Source organism: Chiloscyllium plagiosum, chromosome 9 (assembly GCF_004010195.1).
Source record: "Chiloscyllium plagiosum isolate BGI_BamShark_2017 chromosome 9, ASM401019v2, whole genome shotgun sequence".
Lineage (NCBI taxonomy): Eukaryota > Metazoa > Chordata > Chondrichthyes > Orectolobiformes > Hemiscylliidae > Chiloscyllium > Chiloscyllium plagiosum.
The window spans coordinates 841,676-856,788 of record NC_057718.1 but is presented as its reverse complement, the minus strand read 5'-3'; the positions used below and the strand labels follow the sequence as shown (position 1 = coordinate 856,788).

General features: G+C 45.0%; 1 protein-coding gene across 1 annotated transcript in view; it reads right to left on the bottom strand.

Annotated features, from left to right (window-relative positions):
• Positions 1-3,819: 3,819 nt before the first annotated feature.
• tram2 (translocation associated membrane protein 2) overlaps positions 3,820-15,113 on the bottom strand; it is a 59,804-nt gene continuing 48,510 nt past the window's right edge. The window contains 7 exon segments of the mRNA XM_043695213.1: positions 3,820-3,967; positions 4,807-4,911; positions 11,375-11,445; positions 11,857-11,941; positions 12,504-12,562; positions 12,844-12,960; positions 13,275-13,474. Of these exon segments, the coding sequence (XP_043551148.1) occupies positions 3,820-3,967; positions 4,807-4,911; positions 11,375-11,445; positions 11,857-11,941; positions 12,504-12,562; positions 12,844-12,960; positions 13,275-13,474 (785 nt within the window).

The following is a 15,113-nucleotide window of genomic DNA, read 5'->3' as shown; positions in this document are numbered from 1 at the left end:
AAGGGCTTATGCCCAAAACGTCGATTCTTCTGCTCCTCGGATGCTGGCTGGCCTGCTGCACTTTTCCAGCACCACACTACCTTGTAGTTATCCAAATTAAACTCCATCTGTCACTCCTCAGCCAATGAACCAATTGATCAAGAACTCTTGATGGAGAATCCAAAACTTTATGAAGCATGCCTCCTAAATTGTCATCCAATTGTTTATATAAATGACAAACATCAGACCCAGCACTGATCCCTGCAGCACACTGCTAGTCACGGGTCTCCAGACCAAAGAACAACCCTCCACCACCACCTGCTGTCTCCTGCCATTTAGCCAATTTTGTGTTTAATTGGCAAGCTCTCCCTGAATCCCCTGTGATCTCACTTAGCTAATCAGTCTACTGCTCAGAACCTTGGCAAAGACAAGGTCTGAATACCAATCAGTCTATCACTCTGCTTTCATTGATCTTCTCAGTCACCTCTTCAAAAAACTCAAATAAGTTTGTGAGACATGGTTTCCCACACACATGGCCATGTTGACTATCCCCAATCAGCCCTCACCCAGCTCAGGATTTTGCAGTTGGAGGAGCCCTGCCCGTCACATGGTCACCTGAGATGCCGGTAACCCTATCTCTCAGAATCCCCACATCAGTGATGCCAGACTCACTGGTCTCCAATTTCTAAGAATCTCCTTACAGCCTTTCTTAAATAAAGACATATTAACCACCCTTCAGTCCTCTGGCACCTCACCCATCGTTACAGATGATGCAAATCTCTGCCAGGGGCCCTGTAGTTTCTTCCCTAACTCCCCACAACATGCTGGGATACACTTGATCAGGTCCTGGAGATTTATCTACCTATATGTTGTTTAAGACCTCCAGCACCACCTCTTCTGTAATATGGAATGTTTTCAAGATATCAATTTTTATTTCCTTGCGTTCCCGAGCCTCCATTTTTCCTACACACTAAAAACTGATGCAAAATATTTGTTTAGTATCTCTCCCATTCCCAGTGATTCCTCACACAGATGACCTCATTGACCTTTAAGGGGGCCCTATTCTCTCCCTCGTTGCTCTTTTGCTCTTCATGTACTTATAGATTCTCCTTAATGTTATCTGCCAAGTCTACCTCATAATCCCCTTTTTGCTCTCCTGATTTCCCTCTTACGAATGCCCCGACAACTCTTGCACTTTGTCCTTGACATTATTGTTATCCTGATTAATGGCGAAGTAGTTGAAAGCTCCTAATATAACTGTCCTATTATTGTTTTTACACACCTCAGTGAATTGATTACAGACTTATTCGCCTATTGATCGATAATTGTTGGGAGTCTACAATACACTTGCAGCAATGTAACTGTTCCATTTTATTCCTAAACAGTACCCACAAAGGGGCAGCCTGGCATCTCATTGGTTAGCACTACTGCCTCACAGCGCCAGGCACTCGGTTTCGATTCCAGCTTCGGGCGACTGTCTGTGTGGTTTGCATGTTCTCCCTGCATCTGCGTGGATTTCTTCCCACAACCCAAAGATGTGCGGGTTAAGTGCACTGACCATGCAAAATTGCCCACAGTGTTCAGGATTGTGTAGGTTAAGTGCTTAGTCAGGGGTAAATTTAGGATAGGGGAATGGGTCTGGGTGGGTTACTCTTCAGAGGGTCGGTGTGGATTTGTTTTTGGGCTGAAGGGCCTGTTTCCACACTGTAGGGACTCTATGATTCGAAAGCCTCTTTTAGAGATTCTTCTAAGATATCATACCTCATTACTGCAGTAGCTGACTCCTTTATTAATAACCGAACACCACCTTCTCTCTGATATCCTCCCCTGTACACCTGCAGATTTTATACTGCAGAATGTTGAGTTGCCACTCCTGCCCCTCCCTCAATCATGTCTCTATGATAACAACAACATTTAATTCAATGTGACAAGCCATGCCCTTAACACACCTTGTCTTACCTGCAATATATCTAGCATTAAAGGAGAGGTCAGCCAGCTTCACGTTACTTTCTTGAAACACATGGCTGAACTCGCTCAGCCTTTATTCCTTGACTAAAGTGGTTCAGTATCCCTTTGTACTAACACTCTGTGTCTCCTTGCCTGGTGAACTACTTTAAATTCTGATTAAGAGCACTGGCAAATCTACCCACAAGAACGGTTCAGGTGCAGACCATCTTGCTTGTCCAGATTCTATCTTCCCCAGAAATGGTCCCAGTGATCCTGAAATTGCTGAAAAAATACAGCAAGTCTGATAGTACATGTGGAGAGAAGGCAGAGTTGATGTTTTTTTTAGATTACATTACAGTGTGGAAACAGGCCCTTCAGCCCAACAAGTCCACACCGACCCGCCGAAGCGCAACCCACCCATACCCCTACACTTACCCCTTACCTAACACTACGGGCAATTTGGCATGGCCAATTCACCTGACCTGCACATCTTTGGACTGTGGGAGGAAACCGGAGCACCCGGAGGAAACCCACGCAGACACACGGAGAACGTGCAAACTCCACACAGTCAGTCGCCTGAGGCGGGAATTGAACCCGGGTCTCTGGCACTGTGAGGTAACAGTGCTAACCACTGTGCCACCGTGCCGCCCCACGGGGGTCCAGTGACCCTTCATCAGAACCTGTGATCCAGAAATCTGAAACCCTCCCTTCTGAATTAATTCTTCAGCCATGTATTCATCAGAGCTGTACTCCTATTTCTGTAGTCACTGACACGTTGAACTGGGAATGACCTTTGAGGTCCTGCTCCTAAGGCTGCTGCCTAGCTCCTTAAATTCTTGCCACAGGAAAACATCCCTAATCCTACTGTTTCAATATCATTGATAGCAATTTGCACCACAACGTCTGTCTGACCACCCTCCCACATCAGGATGCCCTGTAGCTGCTCAGTGACCCTCTAACCCTGTCACCAGGGAGGCAGCACACCTGCAGCTACAGAAATGCCTGTACGCTCCCCTAACTAGCACCATCACTGCTGCTTTCTTCTGCCTCTGTATTGTCTTCCTCCTCTTCTGTACAGCCAGCCTGTTTTAGTGTCAGAGGCTTGGCTCTGATTGCAGGAACCAGCATCTTCATCAGCTTACAAAATGGAAAACTGATTTGTGAGGGGACACCAGGGGACACCTGCACTACCTGCAGGATTCCCTTTAACTGCTTGATGGCCACCCAGTCCCCTCTTTCTTCCAGTCCCTGGAGTTATGGTGTAACCATCTCCAATGTGCTGTCCATGTAACTCCCAGCCTCGCTGATGGACCACAGTGTCTCCCAGTCACTACGTGAACTCCGAAACCTGGGGCTCAGGGTTCTGCATTGAGGAGCACTTCCTATCACATGGTCACCTGGGATGCTAGTAATATTCATCTCTTCCCACATAGGACACTATACATCCCACTCAGTGATCTCATCTGCCACAATGTAAGCTTGAACTTGCCAAGTTCTGGATGGTAAATCCAGTATTGTACCAGAGCAGCATCACTTTCCCTTGGAAATACCATCCTTTCAAGTCATTCGCCATCCTGACTTGGAAATACATCACTGTCCCATCACTGTCACTGGGTCAGAATCCTGGAATTCCCTCCCTATGGGCATTATGGGTCAACCCACAGCTCATGGACGACAGCAGTTCAAGAAGGCAGCTCACCCCCACCTTCTCAGATGTAATAAATTGCTGGTCCAGACAGTGACATCCATGTTCCAGGAATAAATAACAAAGCTTTTTAAAAATTCATTCTTGCGATAAGCATGCCACAGGTTAGGCCTTGCTTTTCCTCCCTGCCTATAAGGTGGAGTGAGGGTTGGAGTGGGGCAAAATAAAGCAGAGCTTTGAAGCTGGACTCACCGAATAGGAAGGCTGTTGAAGATTCCTTTGTCCATATCGAAGGTCTGATGTTCAACACGGGAGAGTCCAAATCCCACGACCAACACAGCGAGAGTTAAGGTCATTAGACGGGTCATGACAAAGACTACTGCCCAGGCATTAAAACTGCTCAAGAAACAAAACAGCAGTGAACAAATGCTCCAACTCCAGCACCACGTCTGTCCATTCCTGTCTGCGACACCACTCCACACCTCAGAGACTCTCAACTGGAAATGTCAAATCAACACTTAATCCAGGCTAGAACATACTGAATCCCTGAGGGAGCGCTGCACTGTCAGAGGGTCAGAGCAGAGGGAGTGCCGCACTGTCGGAGGGTCAGTGCTGAGGGAGTGCCGCACTGTCAGAGGGTCAGTGCTGAGGGAACGCTGCACTGTCAGAGGGTCAGTGCAGACGGAGTGGCGCACTGTCAGAGGGTCAGTGCTGAGGGAACGCTGCACTGTCAGAGGGTCAGTGCTGAGGGAGTGCTGCACTGTCGGAGGGTGGTCAGTGCTGAGGAAGTGTGCACTGTCGGAGGGTCAGTACTGAGGGAGTGCCGCACTGTCGGAGGGTCAGTGCCGAGGGAGGTCAGTGCTGAGGGAGTGTGCACTGTCGGAGGGTCAGTGCTGAGGGAGTGCCGCACTGTCGGTGGGTCAGTGCTCAGAGAGTGCCGCACTGTCGGAGGGTCAGTGTTGAGGGAGTGCAGCACTGTCGGAGGGTCAGTGCTGAGGGAGGTCAGTGCCGAGGGAGGTCAGTGCCGAGGGAGGTCAGTGCCGAGGGAGGTCAGTGCCGAGGGAGGTCAGTGCTGAGGGAGTGATATAATGAGACAATGGCAGGTAGGTTTTGCTCTGTTCCTTGATACCTCTGTCCAATTGCCTCTATGCCGTGTTTCAGGGTGAAGTGGGGTCTCCCTCAGTGCCAGACTAGCTAACCTCAGCTGTACCACCACTTGCTGAGCTCATACTCACAACCTCTGGTTGTTTTCATGGATGAAGTAGAATAAACGGGCTGTGTGAAACACCAGCTCTGTCACGCTCTGTAACACCAACAGCAGAACTCCCAACCGTGTCAAACTACAGAGGAAACAGAACCAGTCAATACCACTCCTTTGCTATTCCCAACCCTAGACTGGCCACCCTGCGGTCTTGCACTCTGACCCAGAAGCAGAGAATTGTTCCAGTTGAGGATGCAGTGATTCAGCCGATGGTGTCTGCACTGGCTCTCTGAATGGCACTGAGTGAGGTGCTCATTCACTTGGCTGCACATTCTTCCCTTTCACCCTACAACCTAATCCCCTTTTGAAAGCCTTGGTTGAACAAGCCTTCACCAGATTCTCAGGCAGTACATACCAGAAACACTGTCACAGAGACGTACAGCACAGAAACAGACCCTTCAGTCCGACTCATCCAGGCCAACCAGATAATTTACCTAGACCCACCTGCCAGCACTTGGCCCATATCCCTCTAACCCCTTCTTATTCATATACTCATCCAGGTGCCTTTTAAATGTTGTAATTGTACCAGCCTCCACCACTTCCTCTGACAGCACATTCCATACACGTACCACTCTCTGTATGAAAAGTTGCCCTTTAGGTCCCTTTTAAATCTTTCCCCTAAACCTATGCCCTCTCGAATTGAACACACTCACCCAGGGAAAAAGACTTTGGCTATTTACCCTATCCATGCCCCTCATGATTTTATAAACCTCTATAAGATCATCCTTCAGCCTCTGACACTCCAGGGAAAACAGCCCCATCCTGTTCAGCCTCTCCCTGTAGCTCAAACCATCCAATCCTGGCAACATCCTTGTACATCTTTTCTGCGTTCTCTCAATTTTAACAACACGTTTCCCTCCTATCACATCAGTGTCCTCTGATTCACAATCATTCTGAGTGGGAAACATCTTCTCCTTTTTCATTCTATTCAGACCGCTCATGGTTTTGAAAACGTCCATCAACCTTCTTCTCTCCAAAGAAAACAGGCCCTACTTGTTCAGTCTTTCCTCACAAACTGAAGCTTCCCATCTGTGGGACCATTTCATACACCGCTTCTGCACTCTCTCTCCGCAATGCATTCACAGCTTTCCTATAGGGTGGTGCCCCGAATTGTACAGAACACTCCAGATCAGGTCTGACAAGTTCAAAATCACCACCTTGCTCTTGTACTAATAAAGTCAAGGACACTGTCTGCACTATTGGCCTGCCCTGTCACCTTCAATGATCTGTGCACAGATATACCCAGATCCCTCTGCTCCGACAACACCTTTCTTTTATACTGCCTCTTCATGTTCTTCCTACAAAAATGAATCATTTCATACTTCTCCCCATGGAACATTATCTGCCACCTATTCCCCCACTCCAACCAAAATGCCTTTTTGAAGGGCTACACTGCCCTCATCACCAGTTTACAGATTCTGCATTGGGGTGCAAGGCACATGAATTCAGTATACTTTCACACTGTCTGCTTTTTGAATTTGAACAAGTGGCATATGGGTTTTCTGTGTGTCTAAAGCATTTTAATGATTAACTGGTAAGTGCATCTCTAGTCATAGTGATTTAACTCAGAGAAATATGTCCTGAAGAATAATGTGTTCATGTTTACTTTGGGAGAATTTTATGTGCAAACAGTTAAAGATAAATAGTTGTGCATTAGACTTCAGTTTAGAAGGTGAAGAATTTAATATTTTTCCAATTTTTTTATAGTTTGGGGGAAAGAAAGGGTTAATTTTTAGTTCCAGATTGGGCAATTCTGCATGGTTCTTAGCTGAAGCTAGATTTGTAAGCAAATTGCCCGAGAAAGGGAGAAGATTGTTTAGAATTGTTAAAAATAGATTATTTCAATTTTAAGGAATTTAGTCAAAGTTGTATACCTAAAGTGTTTGGCTATTACCCTGAAGGGAAATTTGAAGCCGAGAATGTTTAAGCTCAGTTGTATGAAAGCTCCACGAAGAGGTCTCAGATTCTCAACCTGTGTTCCAAAAATCGGTAAAATGGTGTTATATGAAAGCAGTTAAGTTTAATTCTATTTTGTGCTCATTTCTTTAAAGAAAATAAGACCAGGAGCAAAAGCAGGCCATTCAGCCTATCAAGACCATTCAAGCCTATCAAGACCATTCAATGAGAACATGGCTAATCTGATAATTCTCAACTCCATTTTCCTCATAACTCTACAGCCTTCGATTCCCTAACTGATTAAAAATCTGTCCAGCTCAGGCCTTGAAGATCCTTAACGAACCAACCTCAACAACCCTCTGTGATAAAGAATTCCACAGATTCACACCCTTCTGAGAAAAGAAATTCCTCATCTTAAATGTGCAAACCCCTTATTGTGAGATTATATCCTGTGGTTTTAGACTTTCCCACAACTGGAAACAAGGCCTCCACAGCTATTTTATCAAGTCTCTCAATAATGTTTCAATAACATCTCTTCCCATTCACCTGAACTCCAGTGAGTACAAAACCAATTTACTCAACCTCTCATCAGAACAAAATCCCTCCATACCCTGGGATAAACTAGCCTGTCTTCCCTGGACTGCCTCCAATGCCAGTACAGGGGCCAAAACTGTTAACACTATTCCAGCCATGGTCTGACTCATGTATTATACAGTTTTAACAAGACTTCCCTATTTTTATACCCCATTGCCTTTAAAGTCAAGTTCAACATTTCATTTGTCTCTTCCATTAACCGGTGAACTTGATGTTAATGTTTTGAGATTCATGTATTGGGATTCCCAATTCCCTGTGTTCTGAAGCTTTCTGCAGTATCTCTCCATCTCAATAATATTCAGCTCCATATTCCTCCTGGCAAAATACAAATACATCTCCAAACTTTCGCACATTATATTCCATTTGCCAAGTTTATACCCACTTACTTGATCTCTATCTCTCTGCAGACTCTGTCACCCTCACTATTTGCAATCCTAACTACCTTTGTTTCATCTGCAAATTTGGCAAAAGTACATTTAGGAAGGATTGCGAGGGATATGGACCAAATGCTGCCAAAGGGTGGCACAGTGGTTAGCACTGTAGCCTCACAGCACCAAGGACCCGGGATCAATTCCCACCTCAGGCGACTGACTGTGTGGAGTTTGCACATTCTCCCCATGTTTGTGTGGGTTTCCTCCGGGTGCTCCAGTTTCCTCCCACAGTCCAAAAGATGTGCAGGTCAGGTGAATAGGCCATGCTAAATTGCCAAGTCGGGGTAAATATAGAGTAAGGGAATGGGTCTGGGTGGGTTACTCTTCTGAGGATCTGTGTGGACTTGTTGGGCCGAAGGGCCTTTTCCATACTATAGGGAATCTAGTCTAATCTATAAATGGTCTAGATCAGATCAGTCCAGGCTGGAATCGAACCCGGATCCCTGATGCTGTGAGGCATCAATGCTAACCACTGAGCCATCGTGCTACCCCCAGGATATCTGGTCAGTGCTGACAGGATGTACCGAAGAGGCTGTTTCTGTGCTGTATGACTCTAAGTCATTAATGCATATTGTAAATAATGTGACCCCTGCACCGATCCTTTATAATAATTACATCCCCTATACCATTCAATATTTTTCCAACAAATGTTAAGCTAACTGGCCACAGTTCCTCTTTTTTTTGGTCTCCCTCTCTTTATAAGTAAAGGTGTTATATTGGTGGTTTTCTAATCCTCTTACTATACCAGAAGCAAAGGCTTCCTGGAAGATTACCATCAGTGTATCCACTATCTCTGAAGCTACTTTCTTTAATGTTCTAGGATACATCCCATCAGGTCTAGGGGATGTAATAACCTTGAGCTCCATTTACCTAACACTTTTCTCCCTCTCGTGATAGTCATTGTATTTATTTCTTTCCTGCTAAGGCTCTGGATCAGTCATTTTGGAATGCTATTAGTGCCTTCTACTGTGAAAACCAAAGCAAAATATTTAATCAACTTGTTTGTCATTTCCTGATTTCAAATGATTATTTCTCAGCTTCATTCTGAGTCACTCCTGCCTGCCTTTTCTGTTTATATGTGTAAAGAAACTCTTACTGTCACTTTTATATTACTCACACTCAAGAGTTTATTTTTCCCCCTATTATGGTTTTGATTATCTTTTGTTGGGAACAAAGAAATGGCAGAGGAACTGAATAGGTACTTTGCACCATTCTTTATGCTGGAAGACACCAGTAGCATATCAGAAGTTCACAAGACTCAGGGGCAGAGGTGAGTGCAATGGTCATCACTAATGAGGTGGCACTGGGGAAACTGAAAGGTTTGAAGGTGGATAAATCACCCAGACCGATGGACTACACCCCAGAGTTCTGAAGGAGATGGCTGAGGAGTCTGTGGAGGCATTTGGCGGTGATCTTTCAGGAATTACTGGAGCCAGGGAGGAAGACAGCCATCTGGAAAGTGGCAAATGTAACACTCCTGTTTAAGGAAGGAGGAACGCAGGAGACAGGAAACTGTAGGCCTGTTAGTCTGGCCTTGATTATTGGTAAGATTTTACAGTCTATTATTAAGGATGAGATTATGGAGTACATCGGAATGCATGATAAAATAGAGCTGAGTCAGCACAGCTTTGTCAAGGAGTGGTCATTCCTGACAAATCTGTTACCTTATGAGGATGTAACCAGCAAGTTAGACAAAGGAGACACAGTGGACGTGATCTATTTGGATTTCCAGAAGGCCTCTGACAAGGTGCTGCACAGGAGGCTGCTCAATAAAGTAAGAGTCCATGGTGTTACGGGTAAGGTACTAACATCGATAGAGGATTGGCTGACAGACAGAAAACAGAGAGTGGGAATAAAGCATTTTAAAAAAACAAGCGTAACAAAGGTAATGGGAGATCAGAGGATTGGGAGCAAGACCTATCAGAGCTGAGTTAGTCCATTTGATCATGGCTGATATGTTTCTCAATGGTATTCTCCTGCCTTCTCACTGTGACCCTTGATCCCATTACTAATCAAGACCCTATCTCTCTCTGTCTTAAATGCACTCAATGACATGGCCAGGATGGCAGCCAGTGATTAGTGGAGTTCCTCAGAAGGACAACCCTTTAGAACCGAAATGAGGAAGAATTTCTTCAGTCAGAAAGTGGTGAATCTGAGGCACTCATTGTTGCAGAAGGCTGTGGAGGCCATGTCATTGAGTGCATTTAAGACAGAGAGAGATAGGGTCTTGATTAGTAATGGGATCAAGGGTCACAGTGAGAAGGCAGGAGAATACCATTGAGAAACATATCAGCCATGATCAAATGGACTAACTCAGCTCTGATAGGTCTTGCCCCCAATCCGCTGATCTCCCACTACCTTTGTTATGCTTGTTTTTGTAAAATGCTTAATAATCTTTTGTTTTTGAGTCACAGAGTTTTACAGCATGGACGAAACCTGCAGCATTGTGAGCTCATGTTTCATGAGAGAGCATAGAACAGTACAGCACAGTACAATACAGGCCCTTCGACCCTCCATCTTTACCAGCCTTTTATCCTACTCTAAGATCAGACTAACCTACATACCTATATAGCACTTTATTTAAACTGGAAAACAAATCTATCAAGACAGATTTCAGTATGGAAATTGAATTATCCAGTAATAATATCAACTGGGATCATAACAGTATTATCCATAAGTTTTCATTTAATCCACCAAGACCCAAATCATCAGGCAAAGCGAGACTCCCGATACCCATCCTGGAGAATCACTTACAAACCTTCCCCAGCCTGTAAAATATCAAGTAACCACTAACCTCCGGCCTGTAAAATATTAAGTAACCACTAACCTCCGGCCTGTAAAATATCAATTAACCATTAACCCCCGGCCTGTAAGATATCTATTAACCACTAACCTCCGGCCTGTAAAATATCTATTAACCACTAACCTCCGGCCTGTAAAATATTAAGTAACCACTAACCTCCAGCCTGTAAAATATCTATTAACCATTAACCCACGGCCTGTAAGATATCAAGTAACCACTAACCTCCGGCCTGTAAGATATCTATTAACCAGTAACCTCCGGCCTGTAAAATATCAAGTAACCAGTAACCTCCGGCCTGTAAAATATCAAGTAACCAGTAACCTCCGGCCTGCAAAATATCTAATAACCACTAACCTCCGGCCTGTAAAATATCTATTAACCATTAACCCACGGCCTGTAAGATATCAAGTAACCACTAACCTCCGGCCTGTAAGATATCTATTAACCAGTAACCTCCGGCCTGTAAAATATCAAGTAACCACTAACCTCCGGCCTGTAAAATATCTAATAACCACTAACCTCTGGCCTGTAAAATATCAAGTAACCACTAACCTCCGGCCTGTAAAATATCTAATAACCACTAACCTCCGGCCTGCAAAATATCTAATAACCACTAACCTCCAGCCTGTAAAATATCTAATAACCACTAACCTCCGGCCTGTAAAATATCTATTAACCAGTAATCTGCTTTCTGTCATTCAGCCAATGTTATATCCATGTTGGTGCTGTTCATTTGATTCTGAGACCTGCTGGGTTGTACTCTGATGATCAGTCCCTCACCCAATACACAACAAGGGGTTACTCCAGACCAATCTTACTTGAGTAGGTAAGCGCCTGCAATGTGCAGGAGGTAGAGACCGATGTACTGCAGCTGTCGGGGAATCTCCTCCTGCCAGAGAGACAATGGAGCACATGAATAACCACTTTAACATTCCACCATAGCCGAACACACAGACCCAAATACCCACCTCACTGAATAAAGAACCCTGTCTGGGCATGGCTCAGAAGTGAGAAAATTAAAATTCAACCAACTATACTGTCCCCATTGAACACTCCCACAACAAGCACAACACCCGGGTTCGATACAGAGTAAACTGTAGTAAAGCTTCCTTGACACTGTCCCCATCAAACACTCTCACGACAGGTACACCATGAGGGTGGATATAAAGTAAAGCTCCAACTACACTCCTATCAAACACAAGGGCAGCACAGGGTTAGACACAGAGTAAAAGCTTCTTTGAAACTGTCTCCCATTGAACACTCTCAGGAGCGATCCAACCGGGAGCATTGTGGAACTCACTTTCCGCACTCTTTGGAAGTATAACTCTGGTAGCGAGTGTATCCAGTAGGAGAGCTGGCACAGGAAAAAAAATTTCACCTGGAAGCTGGGGAGAAATGGAGATAATATCAGCACAAAATCCAGTCGTTCACTCCCCATGCTCCCTGGACCCGATGTTCTTGCTGCCCTCCTCCCAGTGCCTCTCTCTGTCATTTGACCAGTTTTAGGATAATGTGCGAAGGTTCTGCACTGTCCCGGGGAAACTCATTACAATATTCAGTGGCTGGTTGCCTCGGTAAACAGGCAGCAGTTGGTGTTAGTGAACAGCTTCTGATCACTAATCTACTTTCATTTTTGAGTGACACCAAATTACTGACAGGCCCCTGTTCCCCCCCAAGAGAAGTGACATCCATCCATCATTCCCAGACATCCTTCAAACCACTGGGATCCTTGCAAAACCCAAATCTGCTCAACCCTATCCTGTTACCCCAAACCTCACCTGGTTCCCATTCTCCTCTCCTACTGCATCCTAAGGCACTACAGCCCCACCCACTACCTCCACCGAATAACCATAATCTGCTGCTCAAAACAATCCCAACAGCTAGTTGCTAAATTAGAGTCGAGCTGTACTCCCAGGAGATGGGATTGAACAAGAAGCTGAGACTTACGAGAGCTCGATGTGAGGATACTTCTCCCAGAGGCTGCTTGGGTTAGTCACATAACCTTCCTGTAAAACACATCGTGAAAGGTCAGCAAAGATTGATGGGAAGACCGAGGGGAGACAGGGATTGAGGAAGGGGCGATGGCGGTGGTGGAGGAGCTGTGAAACAGACAAGGATTGGAAGGCGGGAGGGGGGGAAGGAAGTGGAAAAGGGGGAGGTTGAAGGTTGTGGTAATGACCCGGGAAACTGTAAGAGGGGTTGGATGGGTGAAGGGAATCAAAGGAACCATTCAGAATCTCTGTAAACATGGATTTCTGTCCTGGTCAGACTCACTACATCCACTTACTGTCACAACGATGTAAAAGCCCCAGATTCCAGAAATGAGATGAAGGACGATCAACTGACCCGACTCATTCAACTTGCTGTGTTTGATCTTCGACAGGTGGAGCCGTTTGTTTAGTTTCTGAAACATAAATAACAGAACATTGCTCTCTTCTGAAAACATAGATGACAGAGGACAGAACTGGAGCCAATCTTTATTCATCTTAATATTAATTGACAGTTCCAATGTCTCTTTCTTCCGTGTTCAGATTTGAACACAAAACAAATCAATATATAATTAAGCAATAACACCTCAGTTTGAATAATTTGTTCCTCTACCTTTCTTCATTGTGTATGTCACCAGCCCAGGTCCTCCTCTTCATCCCCACCCCTACCCCCACCACCAGGCCATGCTTTTTATTTTAATCTGCCCACTCCTCTCCCACCACACCCCACATCGAGTGCATATTCCTGGACGACTGCATGTAGGATAATGGTGATGCAGATGTAGAACAAGATGGTGACAAAGTCACTGGTCCCATAGAGATAATAAACAACTTCTCCATCTGAGAGAGAAAGAGACAGAGAGAAAGAGAGAAGATGGGATTGAAGACAGAGTCAGAAATCATACAGAACTCCCAAAATGTTTTTGGCTGCTCCTCCTCCACAACGATCATTCACCTTATTCCCATGAAACAAAGGTGCTAACCCTCTCCACCATGACATCCAGCACTCCCCCTAACCTTCTCCCCACCCATTCCAATACCTCCAACTCTCTCTATAGCTTCTCCATGCCAGCCCACTTATTTCAATCTCTCATCATATCATGGAAGGTAATCGTTGACCACATTATTTCATCAGGACATTGTTAGTAACTACAGGCCTCAGAGCTTCACCTCACTGCCCAAATAAGGTTTTACACAATAAATAATTGGGGGGTGGGGATGTTAAGCAGGTGAGAGTTGAAAACAGCGAGGGAAAATTTATAAGGTTCATGTTCAGCTCAGAGCGAGAAGCAGGGTTTAAGCAATTTATACCAAGTAGCTGTAAATACATAAATTACAAAATCAAAACAGCGAAACAAACACAAAGTACTAGAAATATTCAGCAGGTCTCAAAATATAGTTTTTATTCATGGGAATGTGGACGTCACAGTCTAGGCCAGCATTTATTGCCCATTCCTAACTGCCCTTGAACTGAGTGCCTTGCTTGAACATTTCAGATGGCAGTTAAGGATTTGCGTGTTTGGATTCACATCTAAGCTAGACTGCAGAAGGATGGCAGATTTCAGGACAACAATGGGTTTTATGATAATAGAAAGGCTTATCATCTCAGATTGTATTGAATTTCAATTTCACCACCTGCAACGGTGGATCTGAATCCATGTCCCAATACATTGGCCTGGGGTTTGGAGACATTATCACTACAGCACTGAATTAGGTAGAGTTAAACACAAGGATGGGTGTCAATGGAAACAATGAGCAGTTCTGTTGGAAGCCAAAAATGAATAATATTCAGACCAGCACATCGCACAATAAGCAGAACCAAAGTAGAGGACAGATTTCTTGGTCAAAAGTTGTTGACAATAGACAATAGGTGCAGGAGTAGGCCATTCTGCCCTTCGAGCCTGCACCACCATTCAACATGATCATGGCTGATCACTCCTAATCAGTATCCTGTTCCTGCCTTCTCTCCATAACCCTTGATTCCACTATCCTTGAGAGTTCTATCCAACTCTTTCTTAAATGAATCCAGAGACTGGGCCTCCACTGCCCTCTGGGGCAGAGCATTCCACACAGCCACCACTCTCTGGGTGAAGAAGTTTCTCCTCATCTCTGTCCTAAATGGTCTACCCCGTATTTTTAAGCTGTGTCCTCTGGTTCGGCACTCACCCATCAGCGGAAATAGGCTTCCTGCCTCCAGAATGTCCAATCTTTTAATAATCTTATACGTCTCAATCAGATCCCCTCTTAGTCTTCTAAACTCAAGGGTATACAAGCCCAGTCGCTTCAGTCTTTCAGTGTAAGGTAATCCCACCATTCCAGGAATTGACCTCGTGAACCTACGCAGCATTCCCTCAATAGCCAGAATGTCTCTCCTCAAATTTGGAGACCAGAACTGCACACAGTACTCCAGGTGTGGTCTCACCAGGGCCCTGTACAGCTGCACAAGAACCTCTTTGCTTCTATACTCAATACCTCTTGTTATGAAGGCCAGCATGCTATTAGCCTTCTTCACTACCTGCTGTACCTGCATGCTTACCTTCATTGACTGGTGCACAAGAACACCCAGATC